This window comes from Panthera onca, chromosome A2, assembly GCF_046562875.1.
Source record: "Panthera onca isolate mPanOnc1 chromosome A2, mPanOnc1 haplotype 2, whole genome shotgun sequence".
Classification (NCBI taxonomy): domain Eukaryota; kingdom Metazoa; phylum Chordata; class Mammalia; order Carnivora; family Felidae; genus Panthera; species Panthera onca.
In genome coordinates, this window is record NC_138340.1 from 60,819,168 (window position 1) to 60,845,158 (window position 25,991).

The 25,991-nt window shown below is 42.9% G+C and overlaps 1 protein-coding gene and 1 pseudogene across 7 annotated transcripts in view; one reads left to right on the plus strand and one right to left on the minus strand.

Moving 5' to 3' along the window:
* Positions 1-25,991, plus strand: part of LOC132676268 (solute carrier family 41 member 3) — a 145,662-nt gene that overhangs the window by 48,093 nt on the left and 71,578 nt on the right. For all 7 annotated transcript variants that reach the window (XM_081795009.1, XM_081795008.1, XM_081795007.1 and 4 more), the window contains 3 exons: positions 16,387-16,458; positions 22,016-22,160; positions 25,348-25,497. In XM_081795009.1, the coding sequence (XP_081651135.1) occupies positions 16,387-16,458; positions 22,016-22,160; positions 25,348-25,497 (367 nt within the window). The remainder of the gene's footprint in view (positions 1-16,386; positions 16,459-22,015; positions 22,161-25,347; positions 25,498-25,991) is intronic.
* Positions 1,262-15,036, minus strand: LOC144613795 (forkhead box protein O1 pseudogene; annotated as a pseudogene).

Genomic DNA, 25,991 nt, shown 5'->3' on the forward strand with positions numbered 1-25,991 from the left:
AATCACTAAAGTCCTATTTAAAAATTTCCTCCTTCCACCTAAATTTCCAGTGTGCTAAGTAATCTGCAGGACAGAAGGCAGAGAGGAATGAAGTGTGAGTCTGAACGTAATCCTGCAAGGCAGAGCTACTGTGAGTCTGAACGTAATCCTGCAAGGCAGAGCTACCAAGCCAGCCTCCACCTAGACCAAAATAAGAGCACAGAAATATGAGGGAAAACATTTCCTGAAGCTCAATTCCAAAAGGTTAAGTTGCTCAAAACTCCCAGTTTGAGAGAGGAGCATGGTTTTAGCCTCAGGTCTCCCTTTCAGATCTATAAACATCAGAAGGCCCCTCAGGAGTCACTGAAACAACATAGCATAGAAGCATCTATCAGAAGACTTAATGCTTTGCGGTGCACTTAGTTCACAGGATAATAGGAGCAGATGGAATTTCTTTAAAATACATACATAAAAGCTTACTAAGTTCTCCTAAAGATTAAACACAAAATGTCCATAACTAACCATCACTCTCCTGCCAGAACAGAGCCAGAAATGTTGAGTATGCAAGTACTAATTACAAGGATTTTAAGATTAGTCAGAAACAGTACCAGGTAACATCCCAAAGCGTACAAGCCAGTTAAACACATATAAAATTGGTACTAATCCAGTTAGATATACAAAATGAAAATTATGGATGTTGCCTCAAATATCTGGGATTCCACAAATTTACAATCAGCCTATGTAACAAAGTAGACTGTAGTTTTAAGAAAACATTACCATTCAATATCTATTTCAAAAATGATCTCAAGTCCCAATGATGTCAAAAGTCATTTATCTGGAAATTAGAATCATTTAAAGGTTTGTACAAATTTGCAAATAACAAACCAAAAAATTAGAAAAGACCTGTACAACGCTGGCCTTTAATCTATGTTTTTCCCAAATGTGTTTGACAAATCCATTAATTCAGCAGAATGATAATGGGCTATTGGTTCTCATGTAAATTGGGTGGCCTTGTGAACAGGCCCAAAGCTGTTCCATGGAGGCACAGGATGGAGAGCTTGGTTCTCTGTGGTTCATCTGGTCAGCAGAACACAGGTGGTACAAACAAAAGTTTAACTTATCAAAGACATGAGACCATCACAGTATTACAAAACTTTCCTTTGACCTAATGGATATTTAAAGCAACAATGACAACAACAACAACAAAACACACACAGTTCTGTAGCTACTGCTTATGTAGAAAACTTGAAAGCACACCAGTATCTGCATGTCTTTTCTGCAGTTATATGGTGTAATGAGTTTGGCACTTCATTGTAATGAAATTTCCAATGACACAGTCCTTACCTACAGTGGCACATAACCTGCAAACATCAGGCAAACATCCTGTACAGGAAAAGTGTCTTCGCTGCCAAGTCTGACAAAAGGAAAAAAAAAAATTGCTTCCCCCCCCCCTTTTTTTTTTTAATCAAGAAAAGGAAAATGAGGGGTGAAGGACATCTTTGGACTGCTTCTCTCCATTCCTGTTGTCAGACAATCTGAAGTCCTTTAAACTGTAGCCTGTTCACTAACTCACTGTTAGCCTGATACCCAGCTATGTGTCATCGTCTTAACGCTGTGTGGGAAGCTTTGGTTGGGCAACACATTGTCAGCGTCAAAATCTAACATATCACCGTCCATGAGGTTGTTCCAAATGATGGACTCCATGTGAATCAACATGCCATCCAAGTCACTTGGGAGCCTACCCTGGTTGAGAAGGCCCATCCTGCCATGGTCATTGCAGCTGCTCACTGAGGAGTAGGCCCCCAGGGCTTTCATCTGCATGGTGTGCGATAGCAGCACTTGTAAAGCTGTCTTCACTGGCGGCGGTTCATTCCTGAGGTGTGGAGCATGGTGCTGACCGCATGGGGCAAGGCACCCCCATTAACTGCAGATGTTGGCTGGGTATGTCCGGGGTGGGTGTGGGAGCTGGGGTTCATCATTTTGTTATGAGATGCCTGACTACCATAGGTTGACATGACCAAATTAGGGCCCATTAACATATTCTGACCAAGGACCTGACTGTTGGGTTGGGTGATCTCAGGATCAACTACTGTCATAATGTCCTGATGGGGAGGAGAGTAAGTAAGCAACTCCTTCAAGAGTCCCGGTGCACAGTTACAATGATTCATACCTCCATAGCTCAATTTGTTGTCCTGAAGTGTTTACATAGGCATGTGGGGAAAAGGACTCCTGCTGGACTGGCCGTGTGTATATTTTTGGGAGTTGGGGCTGGGTGAATTCAGACTGGTGTTTGGTAGTACATATGAGTAGCATGGTGTCTGCTGCATCATGGTCCCAGGTGAAGACTGAGTTGAAACAGTTAATGGCATTGGTGATGAGACAAGGTTGAGATTATCCAAAAGGTTTTCCATATTTTCAGGATTACTTATCTCAGACAGACTGGGTAGAGCAGAAGCCATCTTTGCAGCAGATAGTGGGTACACCATAGAATGCACATCCCCATCTCTAAGATCATCCTGTTCTGTCATAATGGGATAAAGTCTCCCACTAATAGTACTAGCATTTGAGCTAGTTGGAGGGTGAAATGCATGCCAGTTATCAAAGCCATCACTGCTGTGAGAGCCAGGGCTGTCCCAGGCACTCTCCTGACCAGACTGTAGAGACACTTTTTCTCTTAACAGCTCAGCCCTGGCTCTTAGCAAATTTACTGTTGTCCAGAGACGCAGCTCTTCTCTAGGGGGATTTTCCACTCCTACCTCCCTCTGGATTGAGCATCCACCAAGAACTTTTTCCGGTTCCTTAATTCTGCACACGAATGGACTTGGTGTGTAGGGCCAGATTAAAGCAAATTGAATTCTTCCAGCCCGCCGAGCTGTTGCTGTCACTCTTACCCTTGAAGTATGGCACATACTTGACCATCTCCTCTTAGATCTGCGACAGCATGAGCTGCTTCCACCCTGAGCTCTTGATGGACTTGGTGATGAGGTGGGCATAGGACAGGTTGCCTGATGCATTCCTGAGGGATGAGCTCCTCTTGTGGCGACCCTGCGAGGGGCCCGGTGGCGGCTGGAGGCATGGGCAGGTGCCAAGACAGCGGACTTGTGCAAGCAGCCAGCCTCTGGGCCCTGCAAGTCCCTGCACCAAACCCTGGTGGTGGCCCCAGCTGGACCCAGGCCTGAGCTGGAAGTTCCTGCTCTCGTCCAACAGGCTCAGGTTGCTCAGGAAGCTTGTGTTGACAGCAGCCCCTGAGGGCAGGCAGGGCTGGAGTGGCAGAGCTGGGCTGGCCTAATGCCGGCCTAGGCGGCGGCCAGGTACACAAGCGTGGCAGGGCCATCGGCTCCAAGTCCTGGTGGATCTCCAGAACCCGGGGCGGGGTGCTTCAGCCACGGTGAGCCCTTCCTCCCCCAGCCGCGGGAGAGCCAACCAGGAGGGGGCACTAAGAGCTGGTCCGAGATTTGGAGGGGCGACATTGGTGCCTTGAGCCCACAAATACAGGAGGAAGGTGCAACGGAGTGGAAGCACGAGCCCCAAAGTTGACTTCTGACTTCGCGGATCCATCAAGCTCTAGGCTCTTTCAGGTTCGCTGCTCAGGCTGGACGGCAGGCAAGAGTCCCCAGGTCAGGACAGGGTCTGTGGACTGAAGACAGACTGACGGACGCTCGCTCTGCTGGGGGCTAGACCGCAGCACTGCTGTCTGTTGAATATGGCGGTGGCCGCTGCAGCAACTCTATGTTTACATTTTTTTAATGTTTATTTATTCTTGAAGGAAAGAGAGACAGAGCCTGAGTGGGGGAGGGGCAGGAAGGGAGGGAGACACAGAATCCAAAGCAGGCTCCAGGTCAGCACAGAGCCCCATGCGGGGCTCGAACTCAGGAGCTGTGAGATTATGACCTGAGCTGAAGTTGAAAATTTAAGTGACTGAGGCACTCAGGTGCCCCAACATGGTCCTTTTTAAATAATTTTTAATTGTGATAAATGCACATAAAAGAAGACTTACAAATTAACCATTTCTGAGTGTCTAGTTCAGTATATTATTAAGTATATTCACATTAAGTATAGTCACATTGTTTTTTTTAAGGAAATCATATAAATTATTTAACCAAAAATCTAATTTCCTTTGAAAGACATAAATTGTTTATTAAACAACCATTAATCAAGAGTACTATTATACTAATTAAGAGAGAATGGCATAATATTGAGCAGAGTTCTTTGAGAACAGGTCCTGATTGGAAATATATGGTAAAATTTTTTTAACTTTATTTTTTATTTTTTAAAATTTACATCCAAATTAGTTAGCATATAGTGAAGCAATGATTTCAGGAGTAGATTCCTTAATACCCCTTACCCATTTAGCCCATCCCCCCTCCCACAACCCCTCGATCAACCCTCAGTTTGTTCTCCATATTTATGAGTCTCTTCTGTTTTGTCCCCCTCCCTGTTTTTTATTATTTTTGTTTCCCTTCCCTTATGTTCATCTGTTTTGCCACTTGAAGTCCTCATATGAGTGAAGTCATATGATTTTTGTCTTTCTCTAATTTCACTTAGCATAATACCCTCCAGTTCCATCCACGTAGTTGCAAATGACAAGATTTCATTCTTTCTGGTTTCTGAGTAATACTCCATTGTATATATATACCACATCTTCTTTATCCATTCATCCATCGATGAACGTTTTGGGCTCTTTCCGTACTTTAGTTTTTGGTAATAGTGCTGCTATAAACATGGGGGTGCATGTGTCCCTTCGAAACAGCACACTTATATCCCTTGGATAAATGCCTAGTAGTGCAATTGCTGGGTCGTAGGATAGTTCTATTTTTAGTTTTTTGAGGAACCTCCATACTGTTTTCCAGAGTGGCTGCACCAGCTTGCATTGCCACCAACAATGCAAAAGAGATCCTCTTTCTCCGCATGCTTGCCAACACCTGTTGTTGCCTGAGTTGTTAATGTTAGCCATTCTGACAGGTGTCAGGTGGTATCTCATTGTGGTTTTGATTTGTATTTCCCTGATGATGAGTGATGTGGAGCATTTTTTCATGTGTTAGTTGGCCATCTGGATGTCTTCCTTGGAGAAGTGTCTATTCATGTCCTTTGCTCATTTCTTCACTGGATTATTTGTTTTTTGGGTGTTGAGTTTGATAAGTTCTTTGTAGATTTTGGATACTAACCCTTTATCTGATATGTCATTTGCAAATATCTTCTCCCATTCTGTCGATTGCCTTTTAGTTTTGCTGATTGTTTCCTTCGCTGTGCAGAAGCTTTTTATTTTGATGGGGTCCCAGTAGTTCATTTTTGCTTTTGTTTCCCTTGCCTCTGGAGACGTGTTGAGTAAGAAGTTGCTGTGGGCAAGATGAAAGAGGTTTTTGCCTGCTTTCTCCTCGAGGATTTTGATGGCTTCCTGTCTTACATTGAGGTCTTTCATCCATTTTGAGTTTATTTTTGTGTACGGTGTAAGAAAGTGGTCCAGGTTCATTCTTCTGCATGTCGCTGTCCATTTTTCTGAGCAGTACTTGGTGAAGAGACTGTCTTTATTCCATTGGATATTCCTTCCTGCTTTGTCAAAGATTAGTTGGCCATATGTTTGTGGGTCCATTTCTGGGTTCTCTATTCTATTCCATTGATCTGAGTGTCTGTTCTTGTGCCAGTACCATACTTTCTTGATAAGTATAGCTTTGTAATACACTTGAAGCCGGGGATTTTGATGCTTCCAGCTTTGGTTTTCTTTTGCAAGATTGCTTTGGCTATTTGGAGTCATTTCTGGCTTCATACAAACTTTAGGAATTTTTGTTCTAGCTCTGTGAAGAATGCTGGTGTTATTTTGATAGGCATTGGATTGAATATGTAGATTGCTTTGTGTGGTATTGACATTTTTTTTTACATTTATTTATTTTTGAGAGACAGAGTGAGACAAAGTGAAAGTGGGGGAGGGGCAGAGAGAGAGGGAGACACAGGATCGGAAGCAGGCTCCAGGCTCTGAGCTGTCAGCACAGAGCCCAACGCGGGGCTCAAGCCCACAGACTGTGAGATCATGACCTGAGCCAAAGTCAGACATTCAACCGACTGAGCCACCCAGGTGCCCTGGTATTGACATTTTAACAATACTTGTTCTTCCAAACTATGAGCGTGGAATATTTTTCTTTCTTTTTTTTTTTTTTTTTTTTTTTTTTTTTGTATTTTCTTCAATTTCTTCCATAACCTTTCTAAAGTTTACAGTGTATAGGTTTTTCACTTCTTTGGTTAGGTTTATACCTTGGTATTTTATAGTTTTTGGTACAAGTGTAAATGGAATCAATTCCTTGATTCCTCTTTCTGTTTCATTATTGGCATATAGGAATGCAACTGATTTCTGTGGTTTGATTTTATATCCTGCAACTTTGCTGAATTCATGGATCAGTTCTAGCAGTTTTTTGGTGGAATCTTTTGTGTCTTCCATATAGAGTATCATGTCATCTGTGAAGATTGAAAGTTTGCATCCTCCTTGCTGATTTGGTGTCTGTTATTCCTTTGTGTTGTCTGATTGCTGAAGCTAATACATCTAATACTATGTTGAATAACAGTGGCAGGAGTGGACATCCCTGAGGTGTTCCTGACTCTAGGGGGAACAGTCTCAGTTTTTCTTCATCTAGGATGATATTAGCAGTGGGTTTTTTTGTATATGGCTTTTTTTATGATCTTGAGGTATGATCCCTCTGTCCCTTCTTTCTTGAGGGTTTTCATCAAGAAAGAATGATGTATTTTGCCAAATGCTTTCTCTGTATCTATTGAGAGGATCATGTGGTTCTTTTCCTTTCTTTTATTAATTTGATGTATCACATTGATTGAGTTGCAGATATTGAACCAGCCCTGCATCCCCGGTATAAATCCCACTTGGTTGTGGTGAATAATTGTTTTAATGTATTTTTGGATTCAGTTGGCTAGTATCTTGTTGAGAATTTTTGCATCCATGTTCATGAGGGATATGGTCTATACTTCTCCTTTTTAGTGAGGTGTTTTTCTGGTTTTGGAATTAAAAAAATACCATTTGATTTTGATGGAAGCAGTAGTAATGTACCTCTTTCATTTCTAGTTTTGAGTCCTCTCTTTTTTCTAATCAATGCAGTTACAGTTTTGTGAATTTTATTGATCTTTTCAAAGAACCAACTCATGGTTTCATTAATCTTCTCATTTGTTTTTCCATTCTGTATCTGTGATCTAGTCACTATTATTTCCTCGCTCCTAGTAGCTTTGCGGTTAGTTTGTTCTTCTCTTTCACATTAAAAAATTTTTTTTAATCTTTATTTATTTTTGAAAGAGAGATAGAGTGAGATCAGGGGAGGAACAGAGAGAGAGGGAGACACAGAATCTGAAGCAGGCTCCAGGCTCCAAGCTATCAGCACAAAGCCCGATGTGAGGCTCGAACTCACAAACCATGAGATCATGATGTGAGCTGAAGTCGGCTGCTTAGCCACCTGAGCCACCCAGGCGCCCCTTCTCTTTCACATTTATTAAGTTGTCATTTTTGTGGTTGACTGAGATTATTATTTTTTTTTATTTAAGACTGTTTACAGCTAGAAATATCCAGCTTAGTACTGTGTTAACTGTATCTCTTAAGTTTTGGTATGTTGTGTTTGCATTTTAATTATCTGAATATATTTCCTATTTCTGTTGTGATTTCTTATTTGATCCATTGGTTGTGAAGAGTAATTTTTTTTTGATCTTCATGTATTTGCTGATTTTCCAGTTGTCCTGCTATTGATTTCTAGTTTCATTCTAATGTGACTGGAAAAGACATTTTATATGATTTCAGTGTTTAAAAATGTATTGAAACCTGTTTTGTGGGGTAACATATGGTTCATCTAGGAGAATGTTTCAAGGCTACTTAAGAAAAATTTGCGTTCTATTTTTGGGTGGAGTGTTCTATCTATGCCTGTTTGGTCCAGTCATTCCATATTGTTAGTCATATACTCTGTTTCCTTATTTGTCTTCTGCCTGGTTCTTCTGTCCATTATTGAAAGTCTTCAACTATCATAGTAGAGCTGTCCATTTCTCCTTTCATGTCTGTCAGTGTTTGCATTTGTTTAAGAACTCTGATATTTGGTGCATTTATAATTGTTATATCTTCTTGATGATTTGACCCCTTTACCATCAAATAATATCCTTGTTTGTTTCTTACAACAGTTTTAAATGGAAAGTCTATTTTGTCTGCTAATAATATAGCAACTCCTGCACTCTGGGTTGCTCTTTGCATGAGATATTTCCATCCTTTCATTTTCAACCTAGGCATCTCCCAAATCTGAAGGGAGTGTTTTGTAGAAAGCATGTATTTGGACCCATTTTTTTTCTTAATTCTGCCAGTCTATGTCTTCTGATTGGGGAGTTTAACCTATTTATAATGAAGTAATTACAGATAGGTAAGGACTTATTATTGCCATTTTTAAAATTGGTTTTCTGTATGTCTTACAGCTTTATTTTTGTGCCTTCTTTCTTTCTTTAATGTCTTTCTGTATGATTAGGTGATTTTTTATAGCAATACATTTTGATTCTCTTGTCGTTTTGTTTTTTGTTTGTTTGTATTCTATAGTTATTTTCTTTGTGATTACCATAGTGATGACATATAGCATCCTAAAATTACAACAATGTATTTTAAACTGATAATAGTTAAGCTCAATCACATAAAAAAGTCTACTCCTTTATACCTCTGCCCTCTTCTACCCTTGATTTTATGTTACTGATGTCACAAAATATCTATTTTTATTAGAGTATCCATTAGCATAGTTTCATTGTTTTTATGCTTTTGCTTTTTAAATTATATAAAAGAATAAAAAATGGAGTTACAAAGCACAATTAAAATAATATAGGTTTTTATATTTATCCAAATATTTACCTGTACTGGATAACTTTATATTTCCATACAGCTTTGAGTTCCTGTCTAGTGTCCTTTCATTTTAACTTGAAGGGCTCATTTTAGCATGTCTAAAGTCCTGTCACTTTAACTTGAAGGACTTCTTCTAGGGCAGGTCTAGTGGTATTGAACTCTCCCTCAGCTTTTATTCATTTAGGAATGCTCTTGTTTCTCTCTCTCTCTCTCTCTCTCTCTCTTTGTTGTTGTTTTTTTGTTTGTTTTGTTTTTTGCAGTACAGTTCTGCTGTATATAGAACTTTTGGTGAATTTTATTTTTTCTTCCAGCAAAAAATATATTTAAATATATTATCCCACTACCTTCTGACCTGCATGGTTTCCCCTGAGAAATCTGATACCTTACTGAAGATCCTGTATTTGTAAGGAGTCTTTTCTCTTGTAGCTTTCAAGATTATCTCTTTGACTCTGACTTTCAGTGGTTGGGTTATAATGTTTCTTGGTGTGGGCCTCTTTGAGTTTGTCCTCCTTGGGTTTGTTGACCTTTTTGCATTTGGATATGCATGTATTTCCTCAAATTTGGGGAAATTTGGCCATTATTTATTCAAAAAAGCTCTCTGCCCCTTTTTGTCTCTCTTCCCTTTCTGGGAAACACATGAGATGGATGGATGGGTGGATGGATGGATGGATGGATGGATGGATGGATGGATCTGATTGATGGTGCCCTATAAGTCCTGTAGGCTCTCTGTTCACTTCCCTTCATTTTTTTTTTTTGTTGTTTCTGAGACTTGATAATTTCAAATGACATTATCTTCAAATTCACTGATTCATTCTTCTTCCTGTTTGAGTCTGCTATTGAACCCCTCTAGTGAATTTTTCAATTCAGTGATTATATTTTCCAGCTGCATATTTTTCTTGGTTCCTTTGTAAAAGTTTCTCTTTGTAGATATTCTCATTTTGTTATCATCATTTCCCTAGATCTCTATCCATGTCCTCCTTTAGTTCTTTGAACATATGTAAGACAGTTATTTTAAAGTATTTATTAAATAAGAGAGTGAGAAAAGTGGGGCTCACCCAAAGTGGGGTTTGTGCTCACCCAAAGAGGGCTCAAGCTCATCTACCATGAGATCGTGACCTGAGCTGAAGTCAGATGCCTACCCAACTGAGCTACCCAGGCACTCCCTGCCTTCTCATCTTTTGTCGAAAAATTGGCATTTGAGAAAATAGCTACCTCTCCCAGTCTTTGCAGACTTGCTCATGAAAGGGAGGACCTTCACTAGTCAGTCTGGTGTGAAGGCTTAAAGTCTTTTCAGGCTTTTTCTGGGCATGTGTCTTCCCTGGGCCTGTATATGTACTTTTTTTTCCATTCCAATTCACCACACATGGCTGCTATTAAATGTTTTAATTACCTTGGGCACTTGGGTGGCTCAGTCGGGTAAGCATCCAACTTTGGCTCAGGTCATGATCTCATGGTTAGTGAGTTTGAGCCCTGTGTCAGGCTCTGTGCTGACAGGTCAGAGCCTGGAGCTGGCTTTGCATTCTGTGTCTCCCTCTCTTTCTGTCCCTGTCCAGCTTGTTCTCTCTCTCCCTCTCAAAAGTAAATAAAAAGACATTGAAAATTTTCTTTAAAAACCTTTTAATTACCCTAAAAAACTCAGCATTGCTTCTCCTTGGGGACTTACATGCTTTATTGTACTTTTCCGTCTATAGTCTTTGCCCCAGGCATGCATGGGCCTGCAATTCCCTGCAGCTGTACTGTATCCAGCACCCTGGATACAGGGTTTCGGCAGCCTGGAAACTGATATCCAAACTATGCCACCTTTTCCTTTGATCTCCAAGTCAGGCAAAATGGAAACTAGACCCTCAGGTATCCTCCAGGAAGGCCAGGATGTTGCAAACTGGTCCACTGTTTTCCTTCTATCCTGAGGAAGGCACCATGCACTGCACTACACTGTACCAAGGAGGAAGTGGTGCAAGGATAAGCAAAGACACTGTTGGATTTTCTACTGTTCTAAGTGTGGGTTTTTCTTGGTGAGGGGTCACTTGATTTTGCAAATCCTTGACTGGTTTCTAGAGCTCTCACAAAGCTGTTTTGGTCAGTCTCTTGTTTTACTTGGTATTTGCATGGGGGGAATGAGGCCTGGAGCTTCCTAGCCTTCCATCTTGCTGATATCATTCTCCCTCACTTTTCTTTTAAATTTGTTTTTTTGTTTTACTTTAGTGTGTCTTCTAGTAATCAGATAGGATTTGTTGGAAGTGAACTTTTTGGACATTTGCAGTGTGACAATACTTTATTTTATCTTCACAATTGAATGCCAACCTGGAACTATAGAGAATGCATGGTTCACAATTATTTTCCGTCAGTACTGAGGCATATTTTCAGGGTCTTCTTGTGGTCAGTGTGGCTGATGGAAGCCTCATAACTTTTAAAAATAAAATTTTATTTTTAAGTAATGTCTATACCCACTGGGGGGCTCAAACGCACAACTCTGATATCGAGAGTTACATGCTCTACTGACTGAGCCAGCCATGCCCCCCTGGAAGCCCCATTAGTTTTAGAATCTAATTTCTTTTAGATTATGTGTTCACCTTTCTATCTGGACTTTTTGGTATATTTCTCTTTATCAGCTATGTTCATCATGGTGTCTCTGGCAAGGGCCTTTTCTCATTACCTTACATATATCTTAGATTTTTCTATCTAAAGGGTTATGCCTGTCTTCAGTTCTATGGAAACCTTGTTACTGCTGTTACTTATAATATTTTGGTATTCATTCTTTCTGTCACCCCACCCCGCACCCCCTACTACTACTATTGGGTGCACAATGCAACTTCTGAATCTACCTTCTGAGTTCCTTAACTTTCTTTTCACATTTCTTGTATTTGTGTCTGGTCCGGGGGAATACTTCTGCTTGATGTTTTATTTCACTAAATCACTTTCCACCTCTCTGACCATTGTGTTATTGAGGTCATCTAATGAAGAGCTTTTGTTTGTTTCTGTCTTTTTTTTTAATCCTCTCTTTTAAATTCAGAGATCAAGTTTGTACTTTCTAGAATTTAAAATTGTTTTTTCACTTACGGAAGCACCATTCTTCCACATCTGTTAATTTGCTTGCCCTAGAGTCTTATTCAATTTCCTGTTTTGACTGTTTCCTTAGATTTTTGTGCTTCCATTTGTTGACTCTGATGAATCTCTTTCATGATTGTGACCTTCCTTTCATGAACAGTGATTTTTGGTTGGTTGAGCATCATTTTATTTTAGCTTTCCTCTTACTCTGTGAATCTCTGAATGCGGTCCTTTAGAGGAGGATACTTGTAGTGATTGGGGTTGGGGGGGGGGGTGGTGAGTCAAAATAGGTTACCTGGAAGTATGTGCTAGTAACTGGGCTTATGGGTCTAGAGACTCTTTGTCCATCTTATCATGGCCACTCTGGGCACTGCTTTGCCTTTTTAACCCCAACACACACACACACACACACACACACACACACACACACACACACACTACTTCTGCTTAGAGCCCAATGGCCAGGTGTCTCGTTGTTGGCAGACAAGGGAAGAGGCCAACTCTTCTGGATGTTCCTGCTCTGCTCTCTGGGCCAAAGCCCTTTCAGTTGTCCCAGGCTCCCTTCTGCTCCCATCATCCTCAGGGCTACCTCTGCTTTATGCAGTAGACCTTTTGGTTATGGGTCCTTCCTCCAACCTAACTCCTGCTTTACATTATTTAGGGATGCCCTCTTAAGCTGTGTTAAACTATAGATACCTCTTTTTATTTTCCACAACTTGTGTCCATTTTAAAAATCATTTCCTCAATGCTAGAATGAACCCTATGATCCTGGGTTTGACTCAGAAATATGAATATGGACTCACGTTTGTTTTAATATGTATGCAGATAGGTACAACAATAGACATGGGTATGTGTATATTCATGGGTTAGGATCCATACATACATTTCCTAGCTCTCCCACTAACAGAACCTAGAAGCAGTACCATCCCAGTGGCACCTAACACATCTGCCATCTAGGTCTTGATTTCTGATACCATTCTTCAATAAAAGAAGCCAACATTCTTGGGAAAATGGCTCATCTTAGGACTGGGGCAGAGAAAATACAAGATGTACCTGGAGTATCAGATAGTGCCAGAAAGTAAGGAAGTACTAAACAGCATGTGGGTGCATGTCAGAAAGACAACCTTAATGAGCTCCCAATGGCCACAGTGGGAGCAGTGTTAGTGACAAAATAAATATAATAGTATTATGACCTGAAGAATAAAATAAATACCTATGAGTCCAATCATACCATGTAAATAAATGATTTAAGAGGGGGAGAAGGGACCACTGTATCTCAGAGAAAATTTTATGTGCAAAGAATGAAGGAAATATAAAATCACCATTAGAATACCATACTGATCATTGTCACAGGCAAAATCCACTAATGAATTAGTAGGTGGCACTTGAAGGAGAAATAGGATCTTTGCTTGGCCCCAAACTATCTCCCCAAATACTTGTGAATCACTATAGTAGTTTGTAGATGTCCTCAAATCTTTGATACGTTGTTCTCTAGGAGGTGAAGCTGGATTCCCTTGCCTTGAATATGGAATGGGCCTAATGACTCACTAGTAAATAACAGAGTATCGGAAGGGAAACACTGTAAGTTTATAGTGGAGAATCCTGGCAGACACCACCTGAACCAAGGACCAAGGTTAAGGCCACATCTCATCTGCCATGTTGGTATGACAGCTCTCCAGATACCATGTGAAGAGAAAAGCACTATACCTCTGTAGCCTGATTTCCCTCAAAACCGAATAATCTCAGTGTAATCATGAGGAAACACCAGACAAACCCATTTGAGAGACATTGTACAAAATATCTAATCAAGTACTCTTCAAGAGTGTCAAGGTCATGAAAGACAGTGAAAGGTGAGGAACTGCCACATATTGAAAGAAACCAAGGAGACATGATGACTAGCTACATGGGCAGCCTGAATTGACACCCTGGGACAGAAATAGGACACTAGTGAAGAAACTGGAGGCATCTGAATATGTTCTGTCGTTTAGTTAATAAAGTTGTACTAGCCTTAATGTCTCAGTTGATAATTGTCCTGTGGTTATATAAGGTGTTAACATCAGGAGAAGCTGAGTGAAGGGTATATAGGAAAGTATATTAACTTTGGAACTCCTTTGAAGTCTAAAATTAATTCAAAATAAAAAGATTGTCTTTCCCTATCCTTCAGTTTGGTTAGGAAGGATAGTAAAACATTCAGTCCTCCATCTTAATCCAGTAAGTCTTTTTTTTTGTTACTGGAAAATAGTTGGTATATTTGTTATTGGGAAAAAATATACAAAATAATGACAAATTGGGTTTTTTTTTATTGTGAATAAGCTAAGTGTCCTTACGAAGATAAAACTCAGTGGATAAGTCAGGATCCTGGCAGGAGAGAGGTGGCACATACAGATGGGAGCTGAGCAGGGTTTAATGAAGAGTTGACCACATTGTGGGCAGGATTATGGGAAACTGCAAAAGGGCAGTGAATCACCCTAGGACTGGCAATAACAGGAAGTGATGATCAGTCTAAGCTGAAAGGGGCAAGAGGATGAGTAGAGGTAGGGATGATTCTCAGAACCTGGGAGAGCTGTAGGAAAGGGCCATCTGGCTGGTGCTGCAGGTCTGTGTGGAGGAGCACAGCCACTGGGGCAGTGGGAAGGGCACAAAGATGCTTATACCCCACCCTCACTCTTGCTGTCCCTCCAGTGACTTTCCATGACTCCCCACTGACCAAAACCAACCAGAAGCAACAGGGCAAGGGAGCTTGTATATGCATCTATATGGGTCAGCCTTCCAGGTACAATCCAGACCCAGAAAGGTGCCCAGAGGATATGTCATCTTCATGGTCTGAATCCGTTAAAGCAACCTGTTACGATGTAGCCAATAAGGAAAGATTTAGAAAATCTAGAACTGAGATAGGACCCCATAGGATTTCACATAGCAATTTATACTTGTAAGACATTAAAAGACATTTTAAAATGTTCAAGTCTGTGTGATCCAAATGAACATTTGGGAAGGGCCTCCCCAAACGTCACCCACTGAGATGAATCTAGGTCAGTCTCCATAATAGATGTCCCAAATTCCCACTGATTTTCTCTTTACATTCTTAGCAAAAAGCCACCGAGCCTGTGCTTGGACTGGCTTTGTCTCTCCAGCTCTTACCCGGACATTTCTGGGACCACCATTCCAGGGTAAAGCAGTATCCATCTACCTTGATGGAGACCTGCTCCCAAGTGCCCCCTCCCTGTGGGTTATCCTGCTAGTCTGGTTCTGCCCTGCTTCCTTCCCTACCTTTTGCTGCCTTGGTCTGTTCCCCACTGGAAAATGGTCCATCCATTCCACATGCTCTGAAATCCTATTTCCTTACCATCTCACCCCTTCTCACAGCTTCTTTCCCTCAGGTCCTCCTCCTTCCTTGTTTGTATGAGTTCTGCAAGCTCCCCAGCCCTCCAGTCCTCCTGCTGCACCTCTTGGCATCACTCCCTTTCCAGTTCAGCCATTGAGGAAGGAATGCCCTTCTAATTAATACTCAGGGGTCATGGGCCGGTAGCTCCCCCTTATCTGATGAATAAAGGGTTAGAGTTGGTGGATTGATAGGACACAGTAAACGCACTGGTTGAGTCCACCAAGCACCCAGCATAGCATGGAGCAGAGAAGGGAAATGAGCCTGTTGGCCTTACATGTTTGGTGTGTGGCAAGCTGTGTAGCTTCGTTCTGTTCCACCTTAGTCCCTTGTCCCGATGGGTACTCCCAAGGTGCATATTAATCTACCTGTGTGAAGTAAAAGTCACCTGGCTCCATGGCGTGTGCTACACCTGAGGTTTCCATCATGCTGAAAAGAAAAGCCTCCCCTTATTTGAAAATGAAAAGTAATTTTATTTTTTCTTTGGAGTTCAGGAACATAATGAACTAATTACAAAGGAGCTAGAAAAGTATATTTGCTTGAAATCTTTTCTTATCTACATCTTGAATTTTGCAGTAAAATGCTATGAAATTAGAAGCTGACTACCATTTTTTAAAGGAGAAAATTGTATTTCTGATCATGTTTTTTTATCCTAAGAAGGACTTAAACGTTTCTTAAATGGGATGATTTGCAGAAGTGAGATTGAGGAGGTTAGTGGTCAGCTGAGATGTGACTTGCTGTTAGTGGGAAAAGGGATTGCAGGTGCTGAGGAGAACATGGCTGAAGACCTAGCTGAGGATGCAAACCAGCTTCTCAGCAGGGGTCCTCCCCCTGCTGCCCATGGATGAGTTTGAGAGGTGGCTCTGAAATTGTTGGTGACGCTTACCTCTGTGTGTGCTTGAATACTCGAGTATGGGAGAGATGGTTCATGACACCATCTTATTCTCAAAGGGATTTGTATCTTACCTTCCCATCCCACATCAGTTTTGAAAGTTGGGCAGAATAATTTGTTCTGGTGTTAATGAAATGGTATTTGCTGATTTCTCTCCTGAGAGATTGCCTTTTCCAGGAAGGCTTCACGTGGCTTTTTGACCAGCCAGACTTACCCTTTGCCCTTTTCTTTTCATCCTAGGCCAACACTGGACAAATTGATGACACCCAAGAGCAGCACAGAGTTATCAGCAGTAACCTCGCCCTCATTCAGGTGACTCTCCCCTTTGTCCATTTGATGAATCTCCTTCCTGCTTTGAATCTGCAGTCAGGCCTGCTCCAGGTAGGAAGAGCAAAGACTAAGTGAGCCCTTGTCCCTGTACTCCAGACTGAGCTTTGGGAATGGGCCCCTCGTCCATTCTGTAACCACCAGACCACACTCATATGGCAGCTGGAGGATCAGCCCAACTACAGGCACTGGCACCGGAGTGTAGATGCCTCTTCTTGGAACCCAAGTTCGCTCCAGCTTCTCTACCTCCTTCTTTCCAAGACAGACTTATTGAAAGATTTGCCTATACTTACTTACTCCTGTTTCTCATAGCATGGACAGGGCTAACTGCCTTCTCTTCCCACTGTCTTGACTTAAGCTGTGCTTGCCAAAGTCACTGACATCCTAATTGGTGTACCCTCTGACTGCCTCGTGCATATGATCCTGCTTATAGTTTCTGGAGATTCTTCCTGTCTGGAAGTTCCTCCTTGGCCCCACTCCTGCCTCTCAGCCTGTGCCTTCTCAGCTTTTGCAGGATATCCTCCAACCCCCACACCTTTGTCCCTTAAATGTTTCATGCTTGTTCAAACTTGAACCTCCTTCTAATAGACCCTAGTTGGGCTAAGTTTTTATCTGAGGAGTCTCAGAGTATTACAAAATCAGGAAGCCTAGGGCAGGGGGAGACTGGGAAGAGATTGGCTCAGGACAAGAGAGGAAGTAGTTTGATCCAGAACCTTCTGGGCTTCTTTGGCTGGGGGCAGCCTGAGGCTGCACAAAGCACCTGGACTCTAAGATCAGACAGGCTGGTGTTAAGGCTGTCATTTATCAACAGGTTGGCCTTGGGCAGACCACACAAGACTTGCTTAGCTATATCTCCCTGTCCATCAGAGTAGGTGGCTATCCACTTTACCTCTCACCTGGGTTCTAGAGCCACTGTTTCTGGCTGTCTACGGGGCATCTCCATCTGCCCCTCCCCGAAGCATCCCTGAAACACCTTAGCCAGATCTGGCGTCATCACCTTATCTCCTCACACTTACCTCTTGTGAAGTCCCCAATCCCTAAGAGTTTGATGGTTGAAAGTTCATTTTGGGGGTAGACCCTTGGGCAAATCACCTCACCTTATCTGTAAGATGGTCTGTTGTGAGGTTTCAATCATGTAAGGCCATGGCACCTGGCCACATGTGGTAAACTCCCAATCATAGTAGCTGTGCCTAGTGAGGAGTCTTCCCATTAATCAAGCCTGAGACCGAGTCTCTCTCAGCATCTCTGCTCCTCAACCTTATGACCACTTGCGGAAGAGTCTGCCTCTGAGCTGTACTTGAATCCAGCCCTGCTTCTTTTCTTCCTTGCCTTGGCCTCTTGATCTCCTGCATCACTGACATCAAACCTCTTCATTGCCCCAGGTTCCTTCCCCTCTGGCTCCCCTCTGCTTGGACACCTGAGTGACCTTTTCTAAATCCTAGAGCTGATCAAACTGCCTCCTCCTGAAGCTCCTTTGTTGGTTCTACTTGTCAAAGTGTAGGCCTGGCCCAAAGGTACTCCTGGTCTGGTCCTGTCCCTTCCACAGCTTCATGTCCCCCACACCTGCTGCCTTTGTGTGTGTGGTTGCCTCTCCTTGGAATGTCCTGTCTCTTCTTGTTCTTCCGGCAATGAAGTTCCAATCAGGTCTCAGTTCCAGCCCGACACCAGGTACTCTTTGGGGCCTTGCACATGCAGCTGCAGCTGACCTGGTTGCAATTCTGTGTGTAGATGTCTGCCTTCTCCACTTGAGCCGAGTCACCTGTGCCGGGACCATGGCCTATGGCTGAAGAGCTTTGGAGATTAAATGAGATGCTCATGATACCCTTAACAGAGAGGCTGGCAAGGGGCAGGTAATAAGTGCCTGAGCTACAAGTTTCCAAATCCTTGTCCATATGTATGCACATTTCCACATGATCGATTCTCAACCAACATTCATTAAGTCCTGACCTGGGCCAGACACTGGCTTGGCACATTCTGGTTCATAGCATGGATATAAGTTTGTCTCTTCTGTTTGTTAAGGAGCTTAACATTGAGTCACACATGGTCCAATAAATTTCATAATTGAACTTTTAGTATTCTATCACAAATATACCCAAATTTCACAATATCACAAATATTGTGATATTCTATCACAAATATACCCAACAGTAATATTTAAAATATACCCAAGAGTGATTTTTAACAACTGGTAGGGCCCAGGAACTCAACTAGTAAGACTGAAGTGCAGCCACTAAGAGCTGGTCCAACAGGGCCGTTGCAAACTGTCCAAATTCAGCCCTATCCCACCTCATTCGACCTTCATCACATGGGTGCACATAAAATTGTAGGCTTCTGCTCAATAAATTACACCACAATGACATTGTTCTCTTTTTGCACGAATTTCTGAAGATAACTTCCCACAAGTTCACAAGGTATGAACAATTTAAAGATCTAGATTTTTCCAAAAAGGATTATAAAATATTTCAATGCTTAGTATTAAGTAATAGCACCAATGTTAATGTTTTAATTATTAGTTTCTCCATAACCTCACCAGCATTGAAAGTATTCTTCTAAACTACTTTGTATTTCCCATATAGGTGTATGTGGCCATAGACAATATATGCTATGACTTTCTGTGTTTTTTTTTAAATATTGTTTTATTTAAGTAATGTCTACACCCAACCTGGGGCTTAAACTCACGACCCCAAGGTCAAGAATCACATGCTCTTCCAACTGAGCCAGACAGGTGTCCCTGTCTTTCTGTGTTTTTTTAAGCACAAAAAGTATTATGCTGTACATATAATTCTGTAACTTGTACTTTTAAGAATGGCTTAATGAATGAAAATCACTTAGAATAGCAGATAGCACTCAGGAAATGTCAGCTCCAGTCATTATTCTCATTATTACATGGTTCTTTGTTCACATGTGCAAATGTTGTACTGAGAAAATGCTAGATCATAAGTATATGGGTAAATTGTAGCCAAGTTTCCTCCCAGAATTCCTGTACCAATTTTACCACCATCTGTATGTAAGAGAATCATTTTCCCACATATTTGTCAATGTGTATTTTATATTATCAACCTTTTAAATTTTTAAAAATTTATCTAATGTTTATTTATTTCTGAGGGAGAGAGAGAGAGAGCAGGGGAAGGGCAGAGAGGGAGGGAGAGAAAGAATCCCAAGCAGGCTCCGCATAGATGGCACAGAGCCCACTGCAGGACTCAAACCCATGAACCTTGAGATCATGAACTGAGCTGAAAGCAAGAGTCAGATGCTTAATCGACTAAGCCACCCAGGTGCCCCTAAACCTTTTAAATTTTAATTTTACCTAGTCTGGGGGATAAATATAGTGTACCCATGCACTCATTGATTGATTCATTCATTGGATAAGCACAGACAAGGGCTTAGCACCTGCTGAGTTCCCCACCCCCCCCCCACCCCCCGCCAAAACTGAGAGGGCACTGACCTTTTCATAAAGGAACACCAACATCAATTACAAAGAAATAAGATACCTACTTTCAAATTGGGATTAATTTTTTTTTTCCTATTACTTGGGAAGCTGGTCACATTTTTATTTGCTTTTTAGCCATTTGTATTTCCTTTTTGTATCTTGTCAATTTATTCCCCTTGTACATTTTTCTGTTGGGTTATCTTTTTTAAAAAGTTGGCGTTGCTTGGGGTGCCTGGTGGATGAGTCTGTTAAACATTTGACTTTGTCTCAGGTCATGATCTTGTAGTTCATGAGTTCAAGCCCCACATTGGGCTCTGTGCTGACAGCTCAGAGCCTGGAGCCTGCTTCAGATTCTGTGTCTCCCTCTCTCTCTGCTCTTCTCCTGCTCATGTTCTGTCTCTCTCCCCTTCAAAAATAAATAAACATTAAAAAAACACAAAAGTTGGCATTGCTTTGTAAAATGGACTTCATGATTTTGATCACTAACCCTTTATTACTTATAAATGGAGATATTTTCTCCTGCTCAGTTTCTGTCTTTGAAGTTTGTGGTATCACATAGAAGTCATACTTGGATTTATATACAGCTTATTTCATTTTTCTTCATAGATTTTACATATCTTCAGGAGTCTTTCTCTAATCCAAAATCTGAAACACATTATCCTATATTTTTTTCTTTTCATACATTAGGTTTTATGTTTAGTGGGGTGTGTGTATGAATGGTATAATGTAGGAATCCTTTTTTTCCCCTACATATCCACTTTTCCTTACCCCGTTTATTCAGTACCCACCCATTCCATACTGATTAGAAGTTCCACCTTTATCATATTAAATTTCCATATATACATTTTCATCTATTCTTGATGGTGTTCCTGGACTCCAGTCTGTCCTGCTGATCTATTTGTCTATTTTTGTGCCAGTACCACCCTGTTTTAATTACAGTAGCCTTAAAACTAAATATTGATAATGAATGTGCCAAACTCCCTCTTGATCTTTTTTCTCAAGGTGTCTTGGCTGTTCTTGCACATACTCATCTTTGTGGAACTTAAGTTGTCAAGTGCTATGAAAAGTCTTATTGGGACTTTCACTGGAATCACGTGGGTTAACTTGGGGAACATTTTCATCCATATATATGGTAGAGTTCTTTGTTTTTTTAGGGTTCTTTAATAATACAGCATGTTTCCATTGAGACATTTGAATTACAGTTGATCCTTGAACAATATGGGTTTGAACTGCATGGGTCCACTTATAGGCAGATTTGTTTTCATAAATACAGTACTGTAAATGTATGATTTCTTATGATGTTCTTAATTTTATTTAGCTTACTTTATTAGAATACAGTATATAATATAGCATACAAAATATGTGTGAATCAAGTTTGTGTCATGGGTAATGCTTCTGATCAGCAGTAGGCTGTTAGTAGTGAAGTTTTGAGGGAGTGACAAGTTATACACAGGTTTTCAACTTTACACAGTGTCGGTGCCCCTAATGCCAATGTTGGTCAAGGGTCAACTGTACTGATAACATGCCAGTATTGATACTGAGATCTGGGCACCTCATGGTACTGGCCTGCATGAGCAGCAGAGGTGTGACGCCACTGAGATGAGATGGGAATTGCAGCCGGGATGGGGGAGAATGGAGAGAGAGGGCCACCAGCATGAAGGGCAATTGCCAAGGAAGGAAAGTCTGGGAGAGAGACAGAGTGTGCACAGAGACTTCCAAGGCATAGCTGTGGATCGTGGAAGTTTCCACATTGCAGGAGAAGTTGCATGTCTGAGCAGCTGGGGGTTATAGAGCACTTTTGCCCAGACCAGTGAGAGGAGCCATGAGCAAGAGACTGGTGGCCCTTGGCCAAAGGCTGAGTAGGAGGTGAAGATTTCATGACGGAAAATGGCATCAAACAAGTTGCAGAACAAGAAAACAATAGTTTTCAAGGGAGTTGGATTAAAGCGAGGTGTTTGTTTTTTCCAGGTCGGAAGGGCTGTTGGCAAATTTTAGGGTGAGGGAAGGAGGTTAGGTAACCTCAAGGTCAGAGAGGAGGCAGAGGCAAAGGCAGGGAGGAACAATGATGGTCAGAGACACCTTTCCTCATGTTTCTGATTTCTGCCCTGACAGGTGCAGGCCACCGTTGTGGGGTTCCTGGCTGCTGTGGCCGCCCTGCTGCTGGGTGCTATGTCTAGGGAGGAGTTGGACTTTGTGAAGGTGGAGTTGCTGTGTGCCAGCAGTGTCATCACCGCCTTTCTTGCTGCATTTGCCTTAGGTGAGCTGTGCCCCCACCCCAGTTACCACCCCCTCCTAGCTCTCTCTGTCCTCCATTCTTCAGTACTTTGCTCTCAACTCTTTGTGTTTCAGTTCCTTGAGATGTGGAAAATGGGTGCACTAATGGTGGGGCCTCACATGTCCTGCCAGAGGATGGGGGAGAGCCTATTAGTTAAGTCTCCAAGCCCCACCTTATGGATGGGCAAGGAGGACAATGAGTCCTTTCTTAGGCAATGTATGTGTCCAGGAGTGAGCTGCTGACTCCATTTCTCTTCCCTCTGCTTGTTCAGAGAACTGGCCTTTGCTCAGTTGACACATTCATCTGCTCATCCGTCCTCCATCCATTCAATGTTACTTGAGCACAGCTTGTGAATGGGCCTGTGGAAGATTCTGGCATCTGCAGTCCTGTAGGGAACAAGACTCTAGCATTAGCTTCAATTTCATCTCTGCAGAGAGGTCTTTTCTGACTCACTCAAGTTCTGCCCTCTGCCCTTCTCCCCAGCTGCCGACATGCTCTTCTGCACTATGCACCTGTTTTCCTTATTGAGCACTTACAAACATCTGCAATTGTTCATTTTCTTCATTCTTTTCTGTCTCACCCCTTTGCTAGAATGTCAGCTCCTCAGAGAGGTGCCCTGTTAGAATAGGGCTTCTCCTATTCTGCTCCTGTCACACCACCTGCCATGTATCAGATGTTTCCTCCATGTCTGCAGAAGGCGGAACACACAAGGAGTGACAAACAACCCTGTCTTCAGGGAGCTCACTCATTTCAGGGGCAACCATGGTTGCCGTGCAATTACCATGGAATGTCCCCCCATTCGCTCATTACTCAGTACTTACTGAGTGTCTATTGTGTGCCAGGCACTGGTGCAGTGGAGGGGATGCACTGGTGAGTAACTGCACTGTTTTGTGATGTGTATGTTCTGGTTTGGGGTGAGACATCAGTATGCAAGCACATAGCAAATTTCAGCTAAGTGCAAGTGTCTCCTTTTTGAAGCCTCTCTGATCAGCTCTCTAGCATCACACCCCCATTCATAGTCCTGCTTTATTTTCATGTCCTGTTTTTTACTTCAAATGCTTGTTCACTTACTTGTGTGCTGTCTCTCCCTCCACCCAACAAGCATTTACTGTATGAGTCCAGAGCCTGATGGCTATTTTCAACACCTAAAATAGGCATATTACCAGCTGCCAAATGTTTGCTGAATGAGCGGACTTCATTTTGGTTCTCTTCTGGACTGCATGTCTGAGTGTCTCTCGCAAACAATGTGCACATATAAGAAAGAATAAGTGCTAACTGTGAATCGGATTTGCATTTACCCTTCTGTTCTCCATCTGACTGCTCATGAAACACCTTTGAGCTCAGCTCTCTGTAAGGATAATGTGGCAGGTTATTTAGTGGTTTCTCTTCATTCCTGTGCTAGTGTATGTAATCGGGATGGAGGGTAAGAGTGCAGAAACCCAGAAGCAAATTCATAAATTACACTTCCCTGGGCAGACTGCTCCTGGTCATGTACCTGTGCCTGTGCACATGGGGCAGGGGCTAGGGTGCCATCACTCAGTCTGTCCAAGGGAAGAGAAGAATGAGTATGCCACACCTTGTGGAGAAATAGAGCCCAAGAGATACTTGATATGAAGTCTCTGAAAACAACACAATCCGATGATTCCAGAGGCCAGCCCTGTTCCTGTGGAGTCTTGTAGAGAATGCCATTCCTAGCTCCCTATTTTCCAGATGAGGAAAGTGAAGCATAGATGAGGGGTGAAGTTCAGCAGCATGGACATAAACTGGGTTGTCCAAAGATGTGTAGAAGTTGAGGAGCATGGCTGGTGGCTCATAGTGTGACCTCAGCATGACTGCTGTAAAGCCAGGTGGTGGTGGTGGTTTTTAATAAGTGCTCTCAAACTGGTGGTTTCTATGTAGTCCCTGTTTTTCACCAGACCACCAGCCACACAGACTCAACCTCACTTAGAACTGGCATTTCAAAAGAGATAAAGTAGCTATGATCTGGTCACAAAATAGGGCACAAACTGGCCAGTGGCAGCAGTGTTAGTAGGCCTTGAGGTGATAATTCTAATTATATTTAGAGTTACAGAGTAGTGAGTAAAGTATTTAAACACCAAGAGCCAAGATACAATGTGTCTTTTAAAAAATGTTTATTTATTTATTTTGAGAGAAAGAAGGAGTCAGTGGTGCGAGCTTAAGCAGGGGAGGGGTAGAGAGAGAGGGAGAGAGAGAATCCCAGTCAGGCTCCGTGCTGTCATCACAGAGCCTGACATGGGGCTCGACCCCACAAACCATGAGATCATGACCTGCGTCAAAACCAAGAGTTGGACGCTTAACTGACGGAGCCACCCGGGAACCCCCAATGCTGTTGGATTAAGTCCTAGGCAGTAGATGAGGGCTGGAAGATTGCATGTGACAGTCATCTCAGAACACAGTCAGAACACAAAATAGGACCCAGGGAGGTATAGTGGCCATGAGAATGTGTCTCTTGGGTTTCCAGTGCTACACCCAAAAATTTACCCCCACTCCCCGCTGTTAGAGGTTACCTGCTGCCTTCGCCCAGTGGTGGCCCTGCCAGGATCCTGAGATGGGTCTGTTCCCCAGAGATGTGGACCCACTGACAATGCTGTGCTGTAGTCTGCATGTGCTTCCCCTGCTTTCCTTCCTGTCTTCCACTGAGGGTGGCCTACATGCCATCTCGTGGCTCTCCCAATACCCCTGGGGCCCCCCATTCCTCCTCACAGGCCTTGTCCCTAACAAACCTCTCATGTGGCTAATCCCACTGGGGCACCTGTGTCCCCAGGGACCCCGACAGACACAAGATGCTGTGCTCTGCCCCTGGGGCTCTATTGCTCACAGTGGTTTTGGAGTCCTCTTCCTGTCAGGGAGCAGCTGTGAGCTTCACTTCTGTAGTTTCTGGTTTGGGAGCCCAGGAGCTACCTCCCTGCTGTCTCCCCCATGGGTTTGAGTGTATCATCAAAGCTTCCAGGCTGCTTCTTAACATCACGCCTGCAAGTGACAGGGTCCACCCTACTGCAGCCTTCTCAGGCTTCAGAATAGTGGGGAAACTGAGTGTTAGGGCAGCCTGGCTCAGGTGAGGGCTGTGTGGATACAGGAAAGTTACTGAGCAGCCTCCTGACCACTTTCTCATCCTGTGCTTTGAGTTTCCTCTGCCACCTCCCTGCAGGAATGCTGATGGTCTGCATAGTAATTGGTGCTCAGAAGCTTGGGATCAATCCAGACAACAACATTGCCATGCCCATTGCTGCCAGCCTGGGAGACCTCATCACGTTGTCCATCCTGGCCTTTGTTAGCAGCTTCTTCTATAAACACAAAGGTAAGAGGCACCCCTTGAGGTGGGGCACACGAACAAGGCTGGGTCCAATGTCGGCAAACAGCAAGCTCTCCCATCCACTCAGGTCAGCAGATAAGTTCAGTCTCCACCTTAGGGCAGGGGTGTGCAAGGAGACCAGGGAGGGCCAGAGGATGGCCTGGCCACTTCAGTGTGCCCTCATAGGTTAACAGACCCTCCATGGGTAAGGCATGTGTCACACTGGCCATGTACAAACCAGCTGGGAAGGGACTCCCAAGGAGGCATGTCATAGCTATGGGCAGCAGCATATGCTCTCCCTGCTGGTGTGAGGCAGAAGAAGCCCAGGTCTCCTCAGAAGGTGCCCAGTGCCCTGGTCATCAGCCAAGAGAGGCGTTCACACCTCTTGTATGACAGACCCTTGTGGCCAGAAGCTCTGACTCCACCAGGGGTCTCCCTAGATCTGCCCTGGGAGCACACTGAACATGTTGCTGTCCTGGGCATTGTGGACAGGTAGCATC